The 21,845-nt window shown below is 49.3% G+C and overlaps 1 protein-coding gene across 1 annotated transcript in view; it reads right to left on the reverse strand.

Annotated features, from left to right (window-relative positions):
- Positions 1 to 21,845, reverse strand: part of niban2a (niban apoptosis regulator 2a) — a 300,778-nt gene that overhangs the window by 7,498 nt on the left and 271,435 nt on the right. Inside the window, exons 9-11 of the mRNA XM_072488298.1 lie at positions 13,936 to 14,123; positions 9,975 to 10,136; positions 4,848 to 4,964 (exon numbers count right to left, since the gene is read on the reverse strand). Of these exons, the coding sequence (XP_072344399.1) occupies positions 4,848 to 4,964; positions 9,975 to 10,136; positions 13,936 to 14,123 (467 nt within the window). The remainder of the gene's footprint in view (positions 1 to 4,847; positions 4,965 to 9,974; positions 10,137 to 13,935; positions 14,124 to 21,845) is intronic.

Genomic DNA, 21,845 nt, shown 5'->3' on the forward strand with positions numbered 1-21,845 from the left:
CAAAAAGACGGAATGGTGATTTAATGGAGAACAGTAAAATCACTAAAGCATACTGTAAAATTATGAACATTATATTAGCCCTATGAACGCTGCACTGGACATATTAGTTTTGTAATCTGTCAGTTTCTTTTTGTTTGAGATTTCCAGTGATATCAGAAGACAATAAAGCATTCATAATTGAATCGCATCTGTTCACTTCAATATCACTTGTGTGTGTAAACGCTAGAGCAGCCATCAAAATTTAATAGTGAGAGCATTGAGGTCCTGGATTTGTTGCATCATCAACCACATGTCTTCTATCAAAGTTGTCTTCCGGAAGGAGAGAAAATTGGTTCCCTTAACTGTTCGGATTATGGAAAATAAATGGCCAGCCAAAGCTGTAAACGATGAAGAGCAAGCTAGTTTAAAAAGTATCTCGATTACAACCGGAATTTGCAAAGATACTTTGACAAAGCTTTGAAAGGGCAGGTGAAACTGTCCATTAATCCATGTTTCTGGGGAACAGGGAGTGTGCACAAAATTAAAAGCAAATACTTTGATTGTATTTCAGACTTCCAGCAGCTGAAGTGCTGAAGGTCAGCACGGTAGCACAGTGGTTAGCACCGCAGCTTCACCGCGTCAGGGTCCCAGGTTCGATTCCCGGCTTGGGTCGGAGTCTGCATGTTTTCCCCGTGTCTGCGAAGGTTTCCTCCGGGTGCTTTGGTTTCCTCCCACAAGTCCCGAGAGACGTAGATAATTTGGACATTCTGAATTCTCCCTCGGTGTACCCGAACAGACGCCGGAATGTGGCGACGAGGGTTTTTTCACACAACTTCGTTGCAGTGTTAACGTAAGCCTACTTGTGACAATAAAGATTATTCTAAAAAATACTCGGCAGGGGTCTGGCAGCAGCAGAGAGAAAAACAAGAGTTAATGTTTCAAGTTGATTATGACTCATCAGGGCGCCGTTTCTCTCTTCACAGATGCTGCCAAACCTGCATTCCCAGCACTTAGAACAAGTGACAAGTGAGACATTGCCACACTATCATATTAATTAACATTGTGGTTATAGTTAATAAGTAACAGCTATGGTCTTGACGGATTTAAGAGTTTTCATGTCAGACAATGGAAGTCACTTTTCAAATAGGTGAGGAATGGAATAGTAACCTTGGGTTTTGATACAAACATGTATAAATATTTATATTGGACAGCTTTCATTTCTACAAGAGAGAAAGGCATTTCCTTATCACTGTAAATTCAAAGAATTTAATATTACAGAACAGAGATCATGAATGTGGATGATAAGGAATTCACCTCAACAACTACTGGGATTTAAAAAAAATTATATTCCTAATTCTCCGATCTCCGGATCACCTGAAACTGGACATGGGGGTTGGTTTAGCACAGTGGGCTAAACAGCTGGCTTGTAATGCAAGGCCAGCAGCACGGGTTCAATTCCCGTACCGGCCTCCCCGAACAGGCGCCGGAACGTTGCGACTTGGGGCTTTTCACAGTAACTTCATTGAAGCCTACTTGTGACAATAAGCGCTTATTATTATTTTTTTTAATTTAAAAAAAATAAATAAATTTAGAGTACCCAATTCATTTTTTCCAATTAAGGGGCAATTTAGCATGGCCAATCCACCTAGCCTGCATATCTTTGGGTTGCGGGGGGCGAAACCCATGCAAACACGGGGAATGTGCGAACTCCACACGGACAGTGATCCAGTGCCGGGATCGAACCTGGGACCTTGGCGCCGTGAGGCAACAGGGTTAGCCCACTGCGCCACCGTGCTGCTGCAATAAGCGATTATTATTAATTATTCTATGACTGGAGATGTGTGCCGGACTTGTGTGGGAATGACCCAGGAAGCTTCACCTTATAACGGTCAATTTACTTGCCCTCCGGTGTCCTCTGCAAAAGTCACCCAATTCTTGTTAGAGTCGGAGACTTTGGAAGTTCTGAGGTGCTTACCTGAAGAGCTTCCTAGGAAGCCTTAAACAAAAGGAAACCAAGTCGACCTCCTGGGTACCTACACCACTGATCCTAGGCACTTACCTCAACCACCTACCCGCTAACCAACATTCAGACTGGACCGTCAAATTTGGCAGCTGGCGCCATAAAGAGGGGGGGATGCGGACATAACCGGTCTTTCTCCAGACTTCTCTGCTCTTCAATGGAACTCGCTGATTGATTCTGCACTCTGCATTTCTGATAAAGCTGGGCTCGGAAGACCCTTGTGGGAAAAGTTAGAACTGGGGGGGCCATCCTTTAAAAATAAGGGTCACCCATTTAAGACAGGGATGAGAAATATGCTTTCCTGAAGGGTGCGAGATTTTGCAATTCTCTTCCTCATAAGAGGATTGAGGCAGAGTCTTTGAATACATTTACGGCAGAGGTATTCCTGATAAGCAAGGGCGTGAAAGGTTAGCGGGAAAGGAATGTAGGCTTGAGGTTACAGTCAGATCAACCATGATCTTATTGAATGGCGGAGCGGGCTCAAGTGGCCAACTACTAATTCATATGTTTGTACGTGTGTATGCAAGAAATGTGAAACAGCGACGTGTCCCAGGAGAAAGCTTTTGAGTGCAACAGCAGTCTGACGATAATTGCTGCTCCTCAGAAGATCCAGACCATAAGCTAAGAAAAATGCTGCAGATGCTGGAATCTGAAACAAGAGCAGGGGATGCTGGAAAAACTCAGCGGGTCTGGCAGCATCTGCACGGGGAGAAACAGAGTTAACGCTTCGAGTCCGCTTGACTCGGAAAGATGAAGAAGAGTCGAATCGACTTGAAGTGTTAACTCCAGTTTTGTCTCCGTCCTGGCACTGCCGGACCTGCTGAATTGTTCCAGCATCCTCCATTCTTGTGCAGGCCATAAACTGCATTGACCCCAACAATGAGACAGAGAAACAAAATGGACCAATGGCATCATTTACAAGTTGCCCGAACTTGTTTTAAGTTAGCATCATCAGATCAGTTTGATCCAAACTGACTGAAGTCCAACAAGCTCAAAGCCACGTCAGTACAACCTAACGGCAGCAGTCCAAGTCATCACTCACATCGATCAAATTCAGTTCGAGTATCCAGAGATTATAAACTGTGCCGTTTCACAAGTATCACAAGCCCCATACTAACGCATTCTGAACCAGATAACTTAGTGCACGGCATTGTCAAGCCATGCTTTATTGAGCTTAAAACACTGGTTGGGTTTTTAAAAAAGCATTTAAGTGACTTAAACAGCAGTTTTCTAAGATGGCTGGATATGTGCACAGCTGTATCTTACAAATTCCAAAGTCATTAAAAATGGAGTCCGGCCCTTTTCGAAGAACCCATCAAAGTCAAACTACTTGGAGGAATATGAATGACCAATTGCCTGACCCATTCACAAAACGTCCAATCTGTGGATCTAAGATGGTATGGAACAAGCCATTAGATCGAGGTGTACAAGATTATGAGGGGCACGGACAGGGCGGATAGGGAGAATCTGTTCCCCTCAGTTGAAGGGTCAGTCATGAGGGGATACAGGTTCAAAGTGAGGGGCAGGAGGTTTAGGGGGGATTAGAGGAAAAGCCTTTTTTTTTTTTTTAACTCAGAGGGTGAGTGACGGTCTGGATGCACTGCCGCCCGGTGGTAGAGGCAGGTTGCCTCACACCCTTTAACAAAGTACCTGGGTGAGCACTTGGCGCGTCATAACATTCAAGACTATGGGCCAAGTGCTGGTAAATGGGACTAGGTAGGTCGGGTGTCGCTACCGACTCAATGGGCCAAAGGGCCTCTTCTGCACTTTGTGATTCTGTGATATTATTACTTTAGATTATGGCTGGAAGGTTCCCTTCTCAGCCAGAGTCTATTGTCCAATCATGTCTGAAGCAGAGACCGAGAATGAAATGTCAGAGCGTTTCTATCATTTTTATTTAGATCGGTGGTTAAGTACAACAAATATTATTCTCTTTTTGTTTAAAAAAGGAAACCTGTCTGTTTGTCTCTTTAACTCTTGACTTGCTGTGACTGTAAAGACTCACTGAGTTGGCAAGGACACCAATAAAAGAAAAACCCTCTTTCAGCCAAATGAGAAAGGCGGGGAGACGGTCTACCTCTCCTCAACTGATTCTAACAATGATTTAATTTCTTATTCTAAACACAAGAGTGTCCAACATTCAAAACTGGGCTCCAGATAACCTGACTGGATTAAAATTATTTCAAATCAGTTTGTTAGATAAAGGACCATCAATTCTAGTTCAACACACTTTCAGAATATTTTGAGATAAGTCACTGCTATACTGGATAGAAACTGGAATGCTTCCTTAAGCTTCACTGATGAAAAATAAGAATTTTGCAATGGATTTGTACATTCTCTCCATGTCTGCAGGGGTTTCCTCCAGGTGCTCCAATTTCCTCCCACAGACAGAGGGTCAGTGGAGAGTGGCCTTCTGCACTGTAGGGATTCTATGATTTCAAGGGAAATGCAGACTGCAAAAGCACAAGTCAACAGCTAACAGTGTAAAGATTATTCCCTCAAATTCCACGGGTTCTATTGTGATAGAAGAACTATCGCAGGGCAGAGCAGAACTCTGTACCGGAGATTAGGCACCTCTTTCAAAATCTCAGGGATGGAATCAGTTGCATTTTCCACACCGGCTGGAATTTAGGAGCTCGTGGGAAGACCAGAATCGCAGTAAAACAGCATCAAGCCACAAACTCCTGAACTCCCATGATGGAAATCTTACACTTTGCCATTTCCAGCATGTGAATTGCGAGGCCAGTGTCTTCAATGGTCTCCAATGCTAGGTTAACGACATGTACATAAATGTTACTACCACTATAGGTTTCCATATGCAGAAAATCCCATTTATTTTTGGCCTCACCTTCAGCACTCTCTCCTGGATTCGTTGGATTGTCTTGCACAACTGTTCCTTGTCGGGGGAACTGCCAAGATCTTGATGGAGCAGTTGTTCAAATGTATACACTGTATTATCCAATAGCTGAGGAAGAAAGTATATAGTATTAATACAGAAAAGAGCCACTCCAACACCTCCCCCCCGCGTTTGTGTTGTTGCAGTCAGGAGTAATAACATGACTATTTAAGTGTTACTGAAGTTCTGAAACACATCCTGTTTATATGGAAACTGCAAAGCATACTTAAGAGTCATTGTGTGTCTGGACTTTAAGCATGGATCTTTCTATTAAATATATAACAAAAAGACTGTGTTCCTGCTGTTAGCAAGAACAACATACCCTTTGTTGCACGTTCTATCTGGTGATGCAAAGCAGAAGATTTCCTTTACGCTGGTAATCCCAATCCGGATAGCAAACTCTGACTGGGTTTATCAGAGGATCAAAAGGCCAGTATAAGTTTCCCGAATTAGTTAACTATTCTCGCCACTGCACCAAGTGACTGCTAGGGCAACCCCCCACCCACTTACACACCACCTCCCCAACCCCTGCACCGAATAGTCCTTTGGGTCTCAGACCACATTTACCTGCATGCCCACCAGCACTGCCATTTTAAGCTGTTACTGCAGTTTACCAAGACATTTTCCCCATCAAATATTCAATACACTTCCAACAGAAACTGCTATGGTGCTGGTGTGGTCTTTGTATGCAAATTTTACCTTGGTCTGTCACTCCTCTGGCCCTATCTCCTGTTTCCGCATCCCACCTTGTTCCTCTGACCTTTTCTCCTGTATCCACATCTCACCTTATTCCACCCTCTCTCCTTACAGCGACCACATGCGCACCCCTCCTCCCCAGTATTGGATGAGCAGGAATTTCTCTAATTAAATATTTGGAAGACTGAAGCCAGTCTTTGGCAACCTCTGTCATATCTGACCCCAAGATGAGCTTTCAACCACACAGCTGCTCCACCACTAAGACAGCCTATTTCCAGCTCCATAACATCACCAGTCTCCACCCCTGCCTTAGCTCTTCTGAAACCATCATCCAAGCCTTTGTTACCTTCATATTTGACATTCTAATACACGACTGGCCCGAATCCTGTATTCCGCCCATTGTGGCCTCAAAGTCACCCATATATCACACACCAAATGCGGTTCACCCTTTACACCAGTGATGGGCAACATAGTAGGTTAATGGATAGGCCGCACGAGTGGCTCTCCATTTCAGTAAGATTGAAATTGGGCTCGTTGACTAACCATGACTCCATGAATAAGATTAAATACATTTAATGCACGCTGAATATTTCAGAACAGGTTACGGGGCATGCTTAATCAATTATATATTAATAGACTCATCAACCTCAAAAGGTAAAAACTAAAGAAATATTTACATTTTGGATGCAGAGGGAGCACACGGCTCTGTCAGTCAATGTGTGCAATCAGCACGCACTTCACTTCACTTCCTCTTGCTTTATGTGCGTACCATTTCAGTCATACCAGCAGGAAAACTCAGCAGAATGTGGAATCCCTGCACTTCAGCAACGGTCGACAAAACGCTTTGTGTGCCACATTCAGAATCCAGGTGGGACGCATGTGGTCCTGGGGCAATAGGCTACCCACCACTGCATTCACTGGCTCCCAGTTAAACAACAACTAGATTTTAAAACTTTTGTCCTTCTTTTCAAATCCCACCATGGCCTTACTAGTCCCCATCTCTAAACTCCTCCAGTCCTACAACCCACCGTTGTAACGCTTTAATTCTGCCTCTCGAGTATCCCGGAAGTTAATTGCTCTACCATGGATGGTTAGGCCTTCAACTGCCTGGGCCCTCGCCTCTACCTTGAAGACCCTCCTTAAATTCAACCACTTTGACAATTCTTTCAATCATCTACCCTGACGTGTCCTCCTGTGGCCTGTCAAAGTAAGAAGCACTGAATGGTTTCCAAGGAAATGCACCGATATGGGAGACAGGGCCAGCTGATCAAAGGCTAACCAGCCTGTCAGACAACTGAATAGACCCAAGCAAACATGCTATGAGCAAACCTTTATTGGCCAAACTTCAAATACATTCCCTTCAGCTTTCTGCATATCTAGTTCAAAGCTCACTTGTGACTGATTAGAAGAAGCAGGCACAAGGACATTGGCCTAAATCTTCAGGCCCGCCCAATGTAGGACTCGTCACGGTGGGGGCGGTAAATATTTTAATTTTTACCCAATTCATTTTTTTCCAATTAAGGGGAAATTTAGTGTGTTCAATCAACCTACCTTTCACATCTTTTGTGTTGTGGGGGCGAAAAAAACGCAAACATGGGGAGAATGTGCAAACTCCACACGGTTAGTGACCCAGAGCCGGGATCGAATCTGGGACCTCGGTGCCGTGAGACAGCAATCCTAACCCACTGCGCCAGCTTGCCTGCCCTAGGGGACGGTAAATATGACGCACAAGCCAAAGATCCATTGAATCCGGGCGCAAATTTCTGGTCCTGGGTGGACGGGACAGGAAAATCCCATCCATTGTTTCTTTATCGAAAATCTTCCGCAACCCGATTAGATTTGGCATATGGGGGGGGGGGGGGGGGGGGGGGGGGGGGGCTGCATCTACTTTTCAGTGTTTTCATTGTAGGTAAACCTGCCACATTGGAAAGGGACAGAAATAATCCAAAATTAAAGTAAATCTTAAGCCTCGTAGAATACAACTCCTTTCGTATAGGATAGTCATTGAACTATGGACATTAAACCCTCCTTAGTTTCAGATTTGTGAAATGCAATTATGAGCTGTTTGCTTTCTGAATTGTGTACCAAGTAGGTTTTAATCAAGTACTATTTTGAGGAATGACCCAGGAGGTAAATGCAGGAAATCAATTTTCCATTTGATCTCGCTCTAATAATGATTTAATATCCATCATAAATCACTGTTCAGTTACCTTCAGCGAAGAAAAATTCTTGAGAATTGAGACACATTTATCATCTCTGCCTCAACACTAGAGGGAGTGACAGTTCCCTGCCTGCATCAAATAACTAATTTGCCGACAGCATGTCGTCGGGATAAAACGAAGAGGGAAATGAAATAGGTAGCCTAGTTGAAAGTAAAATGGGGCGGGATTTACTGTCCAGCCCGTCGCATGCTTTTTGATGACGGATGCAGCCCGGCAGCGGGATCTACCGGGAATTCCGTTTGACAGCACCCCTCATTGCCGGGAGACCCGTGCACTGGCCTGGGACCGGAATTTCCCACCGGCATGAACAGCCGGGAAAATCCGCATGTGGAAATTCGAGAAGTGTCTAAAGCAAATGAGCATTTATTTTGGAAGGATCGAAGCCTGACTGAAACCTGGAAGATAAAATTATACTTTGTGACTGTGTGTTTCAGTATTCAACTTTGATCAAATGGTAAAATATATTTTACTGCTAATGACCAGCAATGGGACTCATGGACCAGTCCTTCAAAATGATTTGACTTTAAATAGAGGATCAACTGAAAAATCTGCGAAGCAACAACGCCTTAAAAAAAAAGAAAGTTCAAAGGGTGGTCATCCATTTTCATAAATCAAAGAGAAAACAATCCTTCGAAATGCAGCCGGAATGGAGGTGAAATTTCCACATATTGCAAAACGTAATGGTCTTAATTCAAGCAGTACCAAAACAAACCTTTCTAAAGAGAAAACAATGCATATTATTCTGGCCTAATTAGATTTTCCTTCCGAAGCGGAATTATAGTTAAGCTCCTTGGAGACCGACAGTTATTCAAACATTAACTCCATTTGTGCAGTATGATGAAGCAGCCCCATACTTCCACTCCTTGTGAAAGAGGCAAACCATGGTTTGCTGCTTTTCATTTGCCATCACCAGGAATTCTGGTAGCTGCGTGGAGCAACGTTTGCACTGATGACTTGTTCAATGTTCATGTTTTGTGCACACGTACTTTAACTGAACCTTCGAGGCCAAGTCACTGAGCGTCTTTAAGACAGAGATATAGGCTCTTGATTAATAAGGGGACCAGGATATAGGGAGAAGGCAGGAGAATGGGGATGAGAAACATATCAGCCACGATTGAATGGCAGGACAGAATCGATGAGCCAAATGGCCTAATTCTGCTCTTATGTCTAATGGTCTTCCGCTCATTATGATTTTTTGGAATCAAGATGGAGCTCATAAATGATCCCAGCATCAGTTTTTGCCATGATCCAGTTGTGTATGATGTACAGGTGTGCTATTAACTACAAGGGAAATATCCACATTCATAGCAAATGAATAGGTACCAATATATTACAAGGAAGTAAATCCCAACTAAGCCAAGGTACAAACTATGACCACCACCTACTTCAAGAAAGTGTAGGCTTAGTATGGTCTCCAAACCAAAATATGATTACCAACTCTGGCCGGGTGTATTCCATAGAATACAATAGAATCCTTACAGTGCAGACGGAGTCCATTCGGCCCATTCAGTCTGCACCGACCCTCTGAAAGAGCACCCAATCTCGGCCCACTCCCTCGCCCTATACCCGTAACCCCACCCAACTTGCGCACCTTTGTGGCCAATCCACCTAAACGACACATCTGTGGACTGTGGGAGGAAACCCCTGCAGACACAGGGAGAACATGTAAACGCCACACAGACAGTCCTGGAGGTTTCAGCACAAAGATCATCCCCATGCTGTACTCACTCTCTTCCATCCTTCCCATGCCAATTGAAAAGCAAAAAAACTGTTACTGAACTGTCAATCAGCCTTTTATCTGACCCCCACCCCATCTCTGATATTTCTGAACATTTCTGCTTATTAGTTATCAAAGAAATGAAAAGAAAAACAATTTATTTTAATGCCCCTATGATTTTCCTCAGGTTTGCTCTGCAGATTAATCTTTAATAACTGCAGACTTGGTAACCCCAAACCAAGATCAGAGGGTAAAATATCTAACTGCAACATTGGATAGTTTACATGGATCAAGTGTAATATCAAAATCCTCACGACAATACTGATCATGTTCAATTTACTTGCAACCTCACTCAAGTAGTCACTATCCGAAAAGGACAAAATAATGTTCAATATTCTATAAGCAAATGCGCATTTGAAATAACAGTTCAATGACCAGGCTTACCTCCCTCATCAGAATTTGACCGCGCTGGACAAACACTGCTGGGCTGGAGAGATCGAAGCGTTGTTGAAGGCCCTCAAGCTGTGGCTGCAGCTGCTCTAGTTGCTCGTAGCAGCTCTGCATCTTGACTGGGTGATAAGGTAGCACGCTCAGCTTCTCCATGTGCTAGAGAACACAGCACAACAACACTCATCAAGTACTCTTCCTGTTTGTTACTTTTGCTTTATTGCCTGCTATTGTGCATGGAATGGAGCCTTGCACACGTTGACAAGTCTTAACCAATTGCTGTATTAGCTGCTTAGGTGAAATTATGATCAAATAAAACTACTTTTTGGTCACCTTTGTGCATTGGGGGCAAATATCCACCTTCGCACTGGTGTGATTTATTTTGCCAATATGTCTGGAATAATGCAAGCTTTCAGAAGCAGTCATTACCTCTTATTATTAAATTGTACATCCAAGCTCCTTTTATTTCAAAAATGTTACTCATGTTTTAATCCAGAACACCAGTTAAGGATAGAACTGGAGCCAATCTTTACACACTTTAATATTTCTTTGCAGAGCTCCAAGCGTACACATCTGAGCCCACCAACCACAGCATGAGTTTTGCACAGTTTTCGGGGCCTCAAATGAATGAACCACCCTCAGACAACAAAATACAATTAGCAATTGTAAAAGGTGGAAGAGGCAAACAGCGGGTTTGATTTTCTGCCTGACCACCATCCCCCCACCCCACAGCAGCTTGTTTTGATTGGTGGCGGGATCTTCCGGTCCCGCCACTGACAATGGAGCTTCCCGTAGTTTACACCCATCTTTGCTGGGGAACCTGCAGTGGGGGTCACATTCACGGGACCAGAAGATCCGGCCGACAGGAACGGCCGGAAAACACTATGTTTATATTAAACCATTCATAGTCTCAGGACTCTTTTCAACACATTATAGTCAACAAAGTGTTTTTGAATTCTACATAAATATGACCCACAAACATCAGACAAATGACCAGTTACAGTTTTGGCTGTTTGATTGAGGATTCAAGTCTTGTTTTGTTTCAAAGATAAGGGCCCTACTACTGAACCAAACTATAATTAAAACAATACAGCTTTGACAAATCTCTACGGAAACCTTTTGATCTTGTATTTTGCCAACTTGCAGACAGAATTACATAATTGCAACAGAGCACAAGGACTTAAATAGCAAGCAGTCAGATTACTGAGAATAAACTGTTGAATACTGGAAAGCAAATTGAAGATGAAATTATACCAGGCTCACTGCTTTGGATTTCATCACAGATGGAGATTGGGTTTGTACAACCTCTAGAGTGGAGTGAAAAATATATTATAGTAGTTGTCTAAGAAAAATGAGATCAAAGAAGTTGCTCCCCCCAAAAAAGGTAAACAAATCACCAGGACCTGATAGGGATGATATCAAAGGCCATGACTGTAACTATCCAGGGGCGGCACGGTGACGTAGTGGTTAGCGCTGCTGTCTCATGGCACAAAGGACCCCGATTTAATCCTGGCCCCGGGTCCGTGTGGAGTTTGCACATTCTCCTTGTGTCTGCGTGGGTCTCACCTCCACAACACAAATGATGTGTAGTGTTGGTGGATTGGCCACACTAGATTTCATCTTCATTGGAAAAGAAAAGAATTGGGTACTTTACATTTTTCAAAAAATTACTATAATTGTCCAAATTTCTGTGCAAGAAAATTGTGCCATAGGGCCCCAAGGTCACCAATGTGATACTCCACTTTGGGAAATAGGGATACGCCTAACAGGTTTCATTCAGTAAGATTGCCCACATCATTGGGAAGCTACAAAGGTTGAATTGTTACCCTCCCCTACTCCACGAACTTGGGAATGGGTGCGGAGAGCCCACAAAATAATGGCACCACGGATCCAGCTAGTCTCCCAGTTGACACCAACGAACCTTGTTGAAAAGCTCATTTAAAGCTCATCAGAGCTGGAGTTCCAATTTTTCCAAATGTCAGACAGCACAAAATTAGTCGTCACCTGGAGAAAGGAGTTAAATCCCTGCTAATAATTTTTGGCAGATCAGGTCCAGATAACATTCTCTGAAGCTACAAAAGAAGAATTTTGCAAGTGGTTTGTTTATATTTTCAAAAAAGCATTTGAAAAACAGATCCATGATAAGTGGGATATGGAATCTAGTGGAATGTGGTGAGACAGACCTGGTGTTGGAGAGACGAAAGCAAAGGTAAAAGACGAAAAGAGGTTTCTCAGATTAGAAGGTTGAGGCACCGGAGAGGTGGGACCACGGAGTTAAAATATATATGTAAAAGACCTAGACTCAGGAACTGAGGTAACTCTTGAGAAAAAAACATACTGGTACCATTGCAAGGTATGGCAAATGCCTTGGGTTACAAAACCAGGTTAAAGTCCAACAAGTTTGTTTTGAATCATTAGCTTTCGGAGCACTGCTCCTTCCTCAGGTGAAGGAGCAGTGGTCCGAAAGCTAGTGATGCGAAACAAACCTGCTGGACTTTACCCTGGTGTTGTAAGACTTCTTACTGTGCCCACCCCAGTCCAACGCTGGCCTCTCCACATCTTGGGTTATGAAATACTAGGTGGGTGACTATAGTTCAATCTGGAGAAATGCAAAATAATGCAAATGGAAAATTGGGAAAGGAAATAAATCATAAATGTTAAGAATTTAATTGGAGCACATACAGAGGGTCATTGGCATGCTGGTATACAATTTATTATTAAGTAAGTAAAGTCACCACAGACCCCGGTGACCATTGGCTGTTTTCCCCTTTGAGATGGAGAGATGACTGGTGGTGTTTGAACCGGAGGATCACCACACCTCAGGCGAGGGACAAGGTTGAGAAGACGAGGCCCTTCATGAATAACTTCAGCCGGTACAGGAATTGAACCCGTGCTGATAGCCATGCTCTGCATCACAAACTAGTCCAGCCAACTGAGCTAAAAGTACATGACCATTAACAGAGTTAAACCTTTGAAGCTTAAGAGTCTTTGTTTTTTTTCACCTGGAGACATGAAATAGCAAAGCAAGGATATAATGACAGAATTGTACAAGTGAGAACTATACAGAGCAGAGTGCTCATCCCTAAAAGGATACAGTATGTGACTGGAGATGAGGGGTTACAGTTAGAGAAATAATCAACGATTTAGGCTTTTTGTCACTAGAGCGGTGAAGACCGAGAAATGATTTGACAGAAATCCTCAAAACAAACGGTTTATAATATTAGCAGCATAATTCTTTGTAAAATCACACTAATGGAGATGGGGACCAAGAGTGGGGTTAGACCATGTGCCAGGAAAGCACTAGTACACATCTGAAGGCTGAAACAGTCCAATGGTGCTGTAACATTCCTCAAGTCTAGAATGAGGTCAGCAATGAGGAAGTGGCAATAGCAAAGTGCAAAGAGGGTAAAGGTAGTTTAATTGCCAATTGCACTATTTGGCACATGGCTGCTTAGTGACATTTCAGGCATGGTATGATGCTCTATATTCCGGTTAGTCACTTATAATCACTTCCCTTTACTATGTTCAGCTGCTTGACTAACTTGACATCAACACCCATGAGGTAGCATAGGGCTCTTCACCACTTTGGTCTTCACCTCAAAAGGTCTTCGTTCATTCAGTCACCTAATTAATAGCATTTCCCTGCTTACTCCATCTGCCTGTGAGTAACCCCATTATGGACTACATGGTGACACCCAGCATTGTCTGGCATAGGGAAATTAAATCTCACATCTAAAAATGCAAGGATGAACGAGGACACAAATTCATTTGTTCCACGTTTCCAAAGCTAGATGCTTAACTCAAGGCCACTGTAAATTTATTGAAAGCTTTGGCGTGTTCAACGTAGCATTCAGAGTCAGCGGCAAGACTGTAGGTTTTTTTTTCTCCCTCAGGCCTTAATGCATAACAGATCTGTAAATCCCACTTCAGTATTTAGTGCAGTGTCGGCATCTCTCACCTCTGCCAACTTGTGCTGGCTTCCTTCATTCAGGACATTCTTATTCATTTCCACTATTTCCTTAAAAAACAGGTCCCTGACTTCAGAAAAGCCCCTGCTGGTTGGGCCCATCAACGCGTCAAGGATGGACGAGATGTAAGGTTGGACACGATTCCGAACACAGGATTCAGCTTTAGGCATCACGTAAACTAATATACAAACAAAAAAAAAAAAGGCAAGTTATGATCGATCTGCACCATGTGATGGTAAAGTACAATAACTTGAGAACCAAAGCATTCAATCTGGTTGTGTGTATTAAATCCTGCACGGTGCTGAAAGATGTTGGAGTGGACTGGAGAGATAGACAACTCATTAAAAAAATCTGTAGGTGGGAACACCAGCAACAGTGAGAGCAGCCAAAGGAGTGTCGGTATGTGTAATTGTAAGAGGAGTTTGACAACAATGCTGTTTATCATCAATGTCTATCCAGAAGCAATGCTAAAAGAAATGTTTCTGAACATAATCTGCCATTAGGGGGAGGGGGAGGGCAGGGGCAGTCTGGCTGTGAATAAGAACGGTTAGTTCCAGATGACAAAAAAAACTTGCAGCAAGCAAAGGACTACAAGAACTAGTGCACAGACTAACAGCAGGCCAGGAACTTTGGAATTAAAGTAAGTGAATATCTGCAAAGTTAACGTGATGCACATCTCCAAATCCCCCTCAAAATCTTGATAGAATAAAAACAAGAACAGGATTCAAATATTTAGGAAACATAATATCTGCAGGTGGAGGATGCAAAGATAGGTGAACAAGAATATCAATGGGAAAGACTGTAGTTACTGAGAGGCAGCAGCTAACCAGAAAGCTGGATAAACAACTTAAGTGACTGGTCAAGAGCTGATTTAGAGCTTGCTTTGTCTGGATGTGAGACTTGGAACTCATGGAAGGTGGAGGCAAACTCAGTAAACAGCTTTCAAATGTGGGATTGGCACAGTGGTGAGCGCTGCCACCTCACAGCGCCAAGGACCCAGATTCAATCTGAGCCTTGGGTGACTGTCTGTGTGGAGCTTGCACGTTCTCCCAGTGTCTGTGTAGGTTTCCTCCAGGTGCTCCAGTTTCCTCCCACAGTCCAATGATGTATGGGTTACGTGGATTGGCTATGCTAAATTGCTCCTTGAAGTGCTCAGGGATGTGCAGGTTAGGTTATGGGGTTATGGGATAGAGCTGGAAGGGCAGGGAAGTGGACCTGAGTAGAGTGCTCTTTTGGAGAGCTGGTGCAGACTCAATGGGCCAAATGGCCTCCTTCTGCACTATAGGGATTCTCCAGATAGACTAGTAACATATTAGTGAGGGAAGATTTCAGGGGTAAAAAAGGGGGACAAGAAAGGAAGGGAATGCCAATTCTGAATGGTTTGAAAACTGAAGGAATCTCTTGGAAAAAGAAAATACTGGAGCAGGATAAAGGGACATGGAGAAGACGGTGTGCCAAGGACCTGTCTTTGGGCGGAGCGCACACACGGATGACAGATCAGACAAATGAAACTGGCTGCAAGAGGAAAGAATGAGCAGAATAAACACTATTAGATACAGACCAAAGGAAATTAAAAGTAGCAGGGTGGAGGCAATTGAGAGAGACAGGTAGGTGGAAAGGCGGAAGTGGCTTTAACAACCACAAACAGTGGAGCAAAAAGCATCAGCCAGTGAATGGACAAGGATTTTTAAGGATTCACTGAGATGAGATGGGGGTACATGACAATAGAAGCATTTGACGGCAGGGATAAACATCTCAAAATGGATAGAGGAAAGGAGGAGACACCTAGAGGGTGATGGAAGTAGAGGCGTAGATGGAAACGGGAGAGTCCTTGAGTAGTGGCACCGCTGGGCTTTAAAGTGGGTAAAACAGTGTGCTATGAACGTCCGGACTGAATACAATTGGAGAAAAGTGGTGAAGCTAGCCATGAAAAGCCAAACCTTGACAAGATAAGGTGGCAGGTTGGTGATTGACTGTGTTATTCAAGCAGGAAAGGAGTAGAAGTGGGGATGGGAAGAGTTTCAGGATCAGGTCACCTTTCAGAGTTACCGGGGATGGAGAGGAAGAGAGGGGGAAGAGAGAGTGCGAGCGAGAGAGAAAGCGTCCGCGAGCTCGAGAGTGTGTGCGAGCTAGAGCTCGAGAAGAGCGTGCGCGAGCTAGAGCGAGGAGAGCGTGCGCGAGCTAGAGCGAGGAGAGCGTGCGCGAGCTAGAGCGAGGAGAGCGTGCGCGAGCTAGAGCGAGGAGAGCGCGAGCTAGAGCGAGGAGAGCGTGAGCTAGAGCGAGGAGAGCGTGCGCGAGCTAGAGCGAGGAGAGCGTGCGCGAGCTAGAGCGAGGAGAGCGTGCGCGAGCTAGAGCGAGGAGAGCGTGCGCGAGCTAGAGCGAGGAGAGCGCGAGCTAGAGCGAGGAGAGCGCGAGCTAGAGCGAGGAGAGCGCGAGCTAGAGCGAGGAGAGCGCGAGCTAGAGCGAGGAGAGCGCGAAGAGCGCGAGCTAGAGCGAGGAGAGCGCGAGCTACAGCGAGGAGAGCGCGAGCTAGAGCGAGGAGAGCGCGAGCTAGAGCGAGGAGGGCGCGAGCTAGAGCGAGGGGAGCGCGAGCTAGAGCGAGGGGAGCGCGAGCTAGACCGAGGAGGGCGCGAGCTAGAGCGAGGAGAGCGCGAGCTAGAGCGAGGAGAGCGCGAGCTAGAGAGAGGAGGGCGCGAGCTAGAGCGAGGAGGGCGCGAGCTAGAGCGAGGAGGGCGCGAGCTAGAGCGAGGAGAGCGCGAGCTAGAGCGAGGAGGGCGCGAGCTAGAGCGAGGAGGGCGCGAGCTAGAGCGAGGAGGGCGCGAGCTAGAGCGAGGAGGGCGCGAGCTAGAGCGAGGAGGGCGCGAGCTAGAGCGAGGAGGGCGCGAGCTAGAGCGAGGAGGGCGCGAGCTAGAGCGAGGAGGGCGCGAGCTAGAGCGAGGAGGGCGCGAGCTAGAGCGAGGAGGGCGCGAGCTAGAGCGAGGAGGGCGCGATCTAGAGCGAGGAGGGCGCGAGCTAGAGCGAGGAGGGCGCGAGCTAGAGCGAGGAGGGCGCGAGCTAGAGCGAGGAGGGCGCGAGCTAGAGCGAGGAGAGCGCGAGCTAGAGCGAGGAGAGCGCGAGCTAGAGCGAGGAGAGCGCGAGCTAGAGCGAGGAGAGCGCGAGCTAGAGCGAGGAGCGCGCGAGCTGGAGCGAGGAGCGCGCGAGCTGGAGCGCCAGCATGCGCGAGCGAGAAAGAGAGCGTGCGCGAGCTAGAGCGAGGCGGGAGCGAGAGAGAGAGCGAGGCGGGAGCGAGAGAGCGAGGCAGGAGCGAGAGAGAGAGCGTGCGCGAGCGAGAGAGAGAGCGTGCGCGAGCGAGAGAGTGAGCGTGCGCGAGCGAGAGAGTGAGCGTGCGCGAGCGAGAGAGTGAGCGTGCGCGAGCGAGAGAGAGCGTGCGCGAGCGAGAGAGAGAGCGTGCGCGAGCGAGAGAGAGAGCGTGCGCGAGCGAGAGAGAGAGCGAGCGAGCGAGAGAGCGTGCGCGAGCGAGAGTGCGTGCGTGCGCGAGCTAGAGCGAGGAGGGCACGAGCTAGAGCGAGGAGGGCGCGAGCTAGAGCGAGGAGGGCGCGAGCTAGAACGAGGAGGGCGCGAGCTAGAACGAGGAGGGCGCGAGCTAGAACGAGGAGGGCGCGAGCTAGAACGAGGAGGGCGCGAGCTAGAACGAGGAGGGCGCGAGCTAGAACGAGGAGGGCGCGAGCTAGAGCGAGGAGGGCGCGAGCTAGAGCGAGGAGAACGCGAGCTAGAGAGAGGAGAACGCGAGCTAGAGCGAGGGGGGCGCGAGGTAGAGCGAGGAGGGCGCGAGCTAGAGCGAGGAGGGCGCGAGCTAGAGCGAGGAGGGCGCGAGCTAGAGCGAGGAGAGCGCGAGCTAGAGCGAGGAGAGCGCGAGCTAGAGCGAGGAGAGCGCGAGCTAGAGCGAGGAGGGCGCGAGCTAGAGCGAGGAGGGCGCGAGCTAGAGCGAGGAGGGCGCGAGCTAGAGCGAGGAGGGCGCGAGCTAGAGCGAGGAGGGCGCGAGCTAGAGCGAGGAGGGCGCGAGCTAGAGCGAGGAGGGCGCGAGCTAGAGCGAGGAGAGCGCGAGCTGGAGCGAGGAGAGCGCGAGCTGGAGCGAGGAGCGCGCGAGCTGGAGCGAGGAGCGCGCGAGCTGGAGCGCCAGCATGCGCGAGCGAGAAAGAGAGCGTGCGCGAGCTAGAGCGAGGCGGGAGCGAGAGAGAGAGCGAGGCAGGAGCGAGAGAGAGAGCGTGCGCGAGCGAGAGAGAGAGCGTGCGCGAGCGAGAGAGAGAGCGTGCGCGAGCTAGAGCGAGGCGGGAGCGAGAGAGAGAGCGAGGCAGGAGCGAGAGAGTGAGCGTGCGCGAGCGAGAGAGTGAGCGTGCGCGAGCGAGAGAGAGAGCGTGCGCGAGCGAGAGAGAGAGCGTGCGCGAGCGAGAGAGAGAGCGTGCGCGAGCGAGAGAGAGAGCGTGCGCGAGCGAGAGAGTGAGCGTGCGCGAGCGAGAGAGAGAGCGTGCGCGAGCGAGAGAGAGAGCGTGCGCGAGCGAGAGAGAGAGCGTGCGCGAGCGAGAGAGAGTGCGTGCGCGAGCGAGAGAGAGTGCGTGCGCGAGCGAGAGAGCGAGCGTGCGCGAGCGAGAGAGCGGGTGCGAGCGAAAAAGCGAAGGGGGCGCGAGCTAGAGCGAGGAGGGCGCGAGCTAGAGCGAGGAGGGCGCGATCTAGAGCGAGGAGGGCGCGAGCTAGAGCGAGGAGGGCGCGAGCTAGAGCGAGGAGAACGCGAGCTAGAGCGAGGGGGGCGCGAGGTAGAGCGAGGAGGGCGCGAGCTAGAGCGAGGAGGGCGCGAGCTAGAGCGAGGAGAGCGCGAGCTAGAGCGAGGAGAGCGCGTGCTGGAGCGCCAGCGTGCGCGAGCGAGAGAGAGAGCGTGCGCGAGCGAGAGAGAGAGAGCGTGCGCGAGCGAGAGAGAGAGAGCGTGCGCGAGCGAGAGAGAGAGAGCGTGCGCGAGCGAGCGAGAGCGGGCGCGAGCGAGAGCGGGCGCGAGCGAGAGCGGGCGCGAGCGAGAGCGGGCGCGAGCGAGAGCGGGCGCGAGCGAGAGCGGGCGCGAGCGAGAGAGCGGGCGCGAGCGAGAGAGCGGGCGCGAGCGAGAGAGCGGGCGCGAGCGAGAGCGGGCGCGAGCGAGAGCGGGCGCGAGCGAGAGCGGACGCGAGCGAGAGCGGACGCGAGCGAGAGAGCGGGCGCGAGCGAGAGAGCGGGCGCGAGCGAGAGAGAGAGCGGGCGCGAGCGAGAGAGAGAGCGGGCGCGAGCGAGAGAGAGAGCGGGCGCGAGCGAGAGAGAGAGCGGGCGCGAGCGAGAGAGAGAGCGGGCGCGAGCGAGAGAGAGCGCGGGCGAGAGAGCGTGCGCGAGCGAGAGAGCGTGCGCGAGCGAGAGAGCATGCGCGAGCGAGAGAGAGAGGCGAGCGTGCGCACGAGAGAGGCGAGCGTGCGCGAGCGAGAGAGGCGAGCGGGCGCACGCGAGAGAGGCGAGCGCGAGGGTGCGCGGGCGCGAGGGGGGCAAGGGGGCAGGGGGCGAGGGCACGAGGGGCGAGGGCACGAGGGGCGAGGGCACGAGGGGGGAGGGCACGAGGGGGGAGGGCACGAGGGGGGAGGGCACGAGGGGGGAGGGCGCGAGGGGGGAGGGCGCGAGGGGGGAGGGCGCGAGGGGGGAGGGCGCGAGGGGGGAGGGCGCGAGGGGGGAGGGCGCGAGGGGGGAGGGCGCGAGGGGGGAGGGCGCGAGGGGGGAGGGCGCGAGGGGGGAGGGCGCGAGGGGGGAGGGCGCGAGGGGGGAGGGCGCGAGGGGGGAGGGCGCGAGGGGGGAGGGCGCGAGGGGGGAGGGCGCGAGGGGGGAGGGCGCGAGGGGGGAGGGCGCGAGGGGGGAGGGCGCGAGGGGGGAGGGCGCGAGGGGGGAGGGCGCGAGCGGGGAGGGCGCGAGCGGGGAGGGCGCGAGCGGGGAGGGCGCGAGCGGGGAGGGCGCGAGCGGGGAGGGCGCGAGCGGGGAGGGCGCGAGCGGGGAGGGCGCGAGCGGGGAGGGCGCGAGCGGGGAGGGCGCGAGCGGGGAGGGCGCGAGCGGGGAGGGCGCGAGCGGGGAGGGCGCGAGCGGGGAGGGCGCGAGCGGGGAGGGCGCGAGCGGGGAGGGCGCGAGCGGGGAGGGCGCGAGCGGGGAGGGCGCGAGCGGGGAGGGCGCGAGCGGGGAGGGCGCGAGCGGGGAGGGCGCGAGCGGGGAGGGCGCGAGCGGGGAGGGCGCGAGCGGGGTGGGCGCGAGCGAGGTGGGCGCGAGCGAGGTGGGCGCGAGCGAGGTGGGCGCGAGCGAGGTGGGCGCGAGCGAGGTGGGCGCGAGCGAGCTTTACAGGAATTTGTGGAAGTCAAAAATGGATGATTTCAAGTGGCAGAAAATAATGCCCAAATCTACAATCGTTAACACAGTCTCGTATACAAGTTTCTCATGTTTGAGTGCGAAGGCAGGAAAACAGCAGAGAACAGTTACTGAAAGTTAACTGTGAAACAGTGGGCAATTTCGGAGGGAGAGGGAGCAACAAGATACATCGAGCTGTTCAAGCCACATCCAGGACACTTGCAGCCAGGTGGATTTGACATCTGGAAGGTGGATCAGGTTGGCAATGAGCGCTGAAGGAAAAAGTGGAGATAAGTCAGGGGAATAGTTTTTTAAAAATGGGATTTAGAAACCACAGCCACAACCCTGCAGCAAAATGAAATAGGGTCAGGAAGAACCATAGAATAGCAGGCTTCAATGCAGAAAAAATAAATGCCCATTAATTCAACTGTACAGTTTCAGCTGGAGGACGTAGTGCCTCAAAAAACAATCCTAAGAATGTCTGGTCTGTAATATTTCCACTATGCGCTTCCATGGGTGTAAATCTATTGAAAACAAAGTGAAGCTATGAACGGGATGAATATCTTATGTTCAAATAAAAAGCTCCATTTACACAGCAGAAGCAAATTTATAACGAATGCATATTTTGCAATCCATGTTCAAAACATACTGGCAGCTTCATTGCCACTTTATGGCGTTCAAGATTGAACATTCCACTTCTCTGCTTCCATGTCAATAGATGTCTATCATAGGCTGGGCTGCACATTTTCATGATACAGTCTAGGCATGTACCAGGTGCACAGAAAAGGCATTTTGCCCAAAGAGGCTTGGGAGTGGTTCCTAAAAGTAAATATATATATATATATATATATATATATATATAAAAATGTGTCGCAATTATGAATGAAACCAAGATGGGTTTTAATGGAGCCCACAAGGGTCAGGAATTGGGCGGGATGCAAAAATCATGATTTCTCAATGGTGGGTGGAGATGCAGAGACAAAGTTTTGTAGCAGTCAAGGCTCACACCAACCTCGATGGATTAATTCTTGTAACATATTTGTATGCCATGAATGCTCACTAACATGAAACAGTTAGTCCTACCCTCGGGATCATAGAATTTACAGTGCAGAAGGAGGCCATTCGGCCCATCGATTCTGCACCAGCTCTTGGAAAGAGCACCCTACCCAAGCCCACACCTCCACCCTATCCCCATAACCCAGTAACCCCACCCGACACGAAGGGCAATTTTGGACACTAAGGGCAATTTATCATGGCCAATCCACCTAACCTGCACATCTTTGGACTGTGGGAGGAAACCGGAGCACCCGGAGGAAACCCACGCACACACGGGGAGGATGTGCAGACTCCGCACAGTGACACAAGCCTGGAATCTAACCTGGGACCCTGGAGCTGTGAAGCAATTGTGCTATTCACGTTGCTACCGTGCTGCCCAGTGTGATAAAGAAAAGCGGCTCACAAGAATCTCATCGCACCCGGTTCACGTTTGCTTGGTGGTGGCTTGCAC

The sequence above is a fragment of the Scyliorhinus torazame genome, chromosome 22, assembly GCF_047496885.1.
Source record: "Scyliorhinus torazame isolate Kashiwa2021f chromosome 22, sScyTor2.1, whole genome shotgun sequence".
Lineage (NCBI taxonomy): Eukaryota > Metazoa > Chordata > Chondrichthyes > Carcharhiniformes > Scyliorhinidae > Scyliorhinus > Scyliorhinus torazame.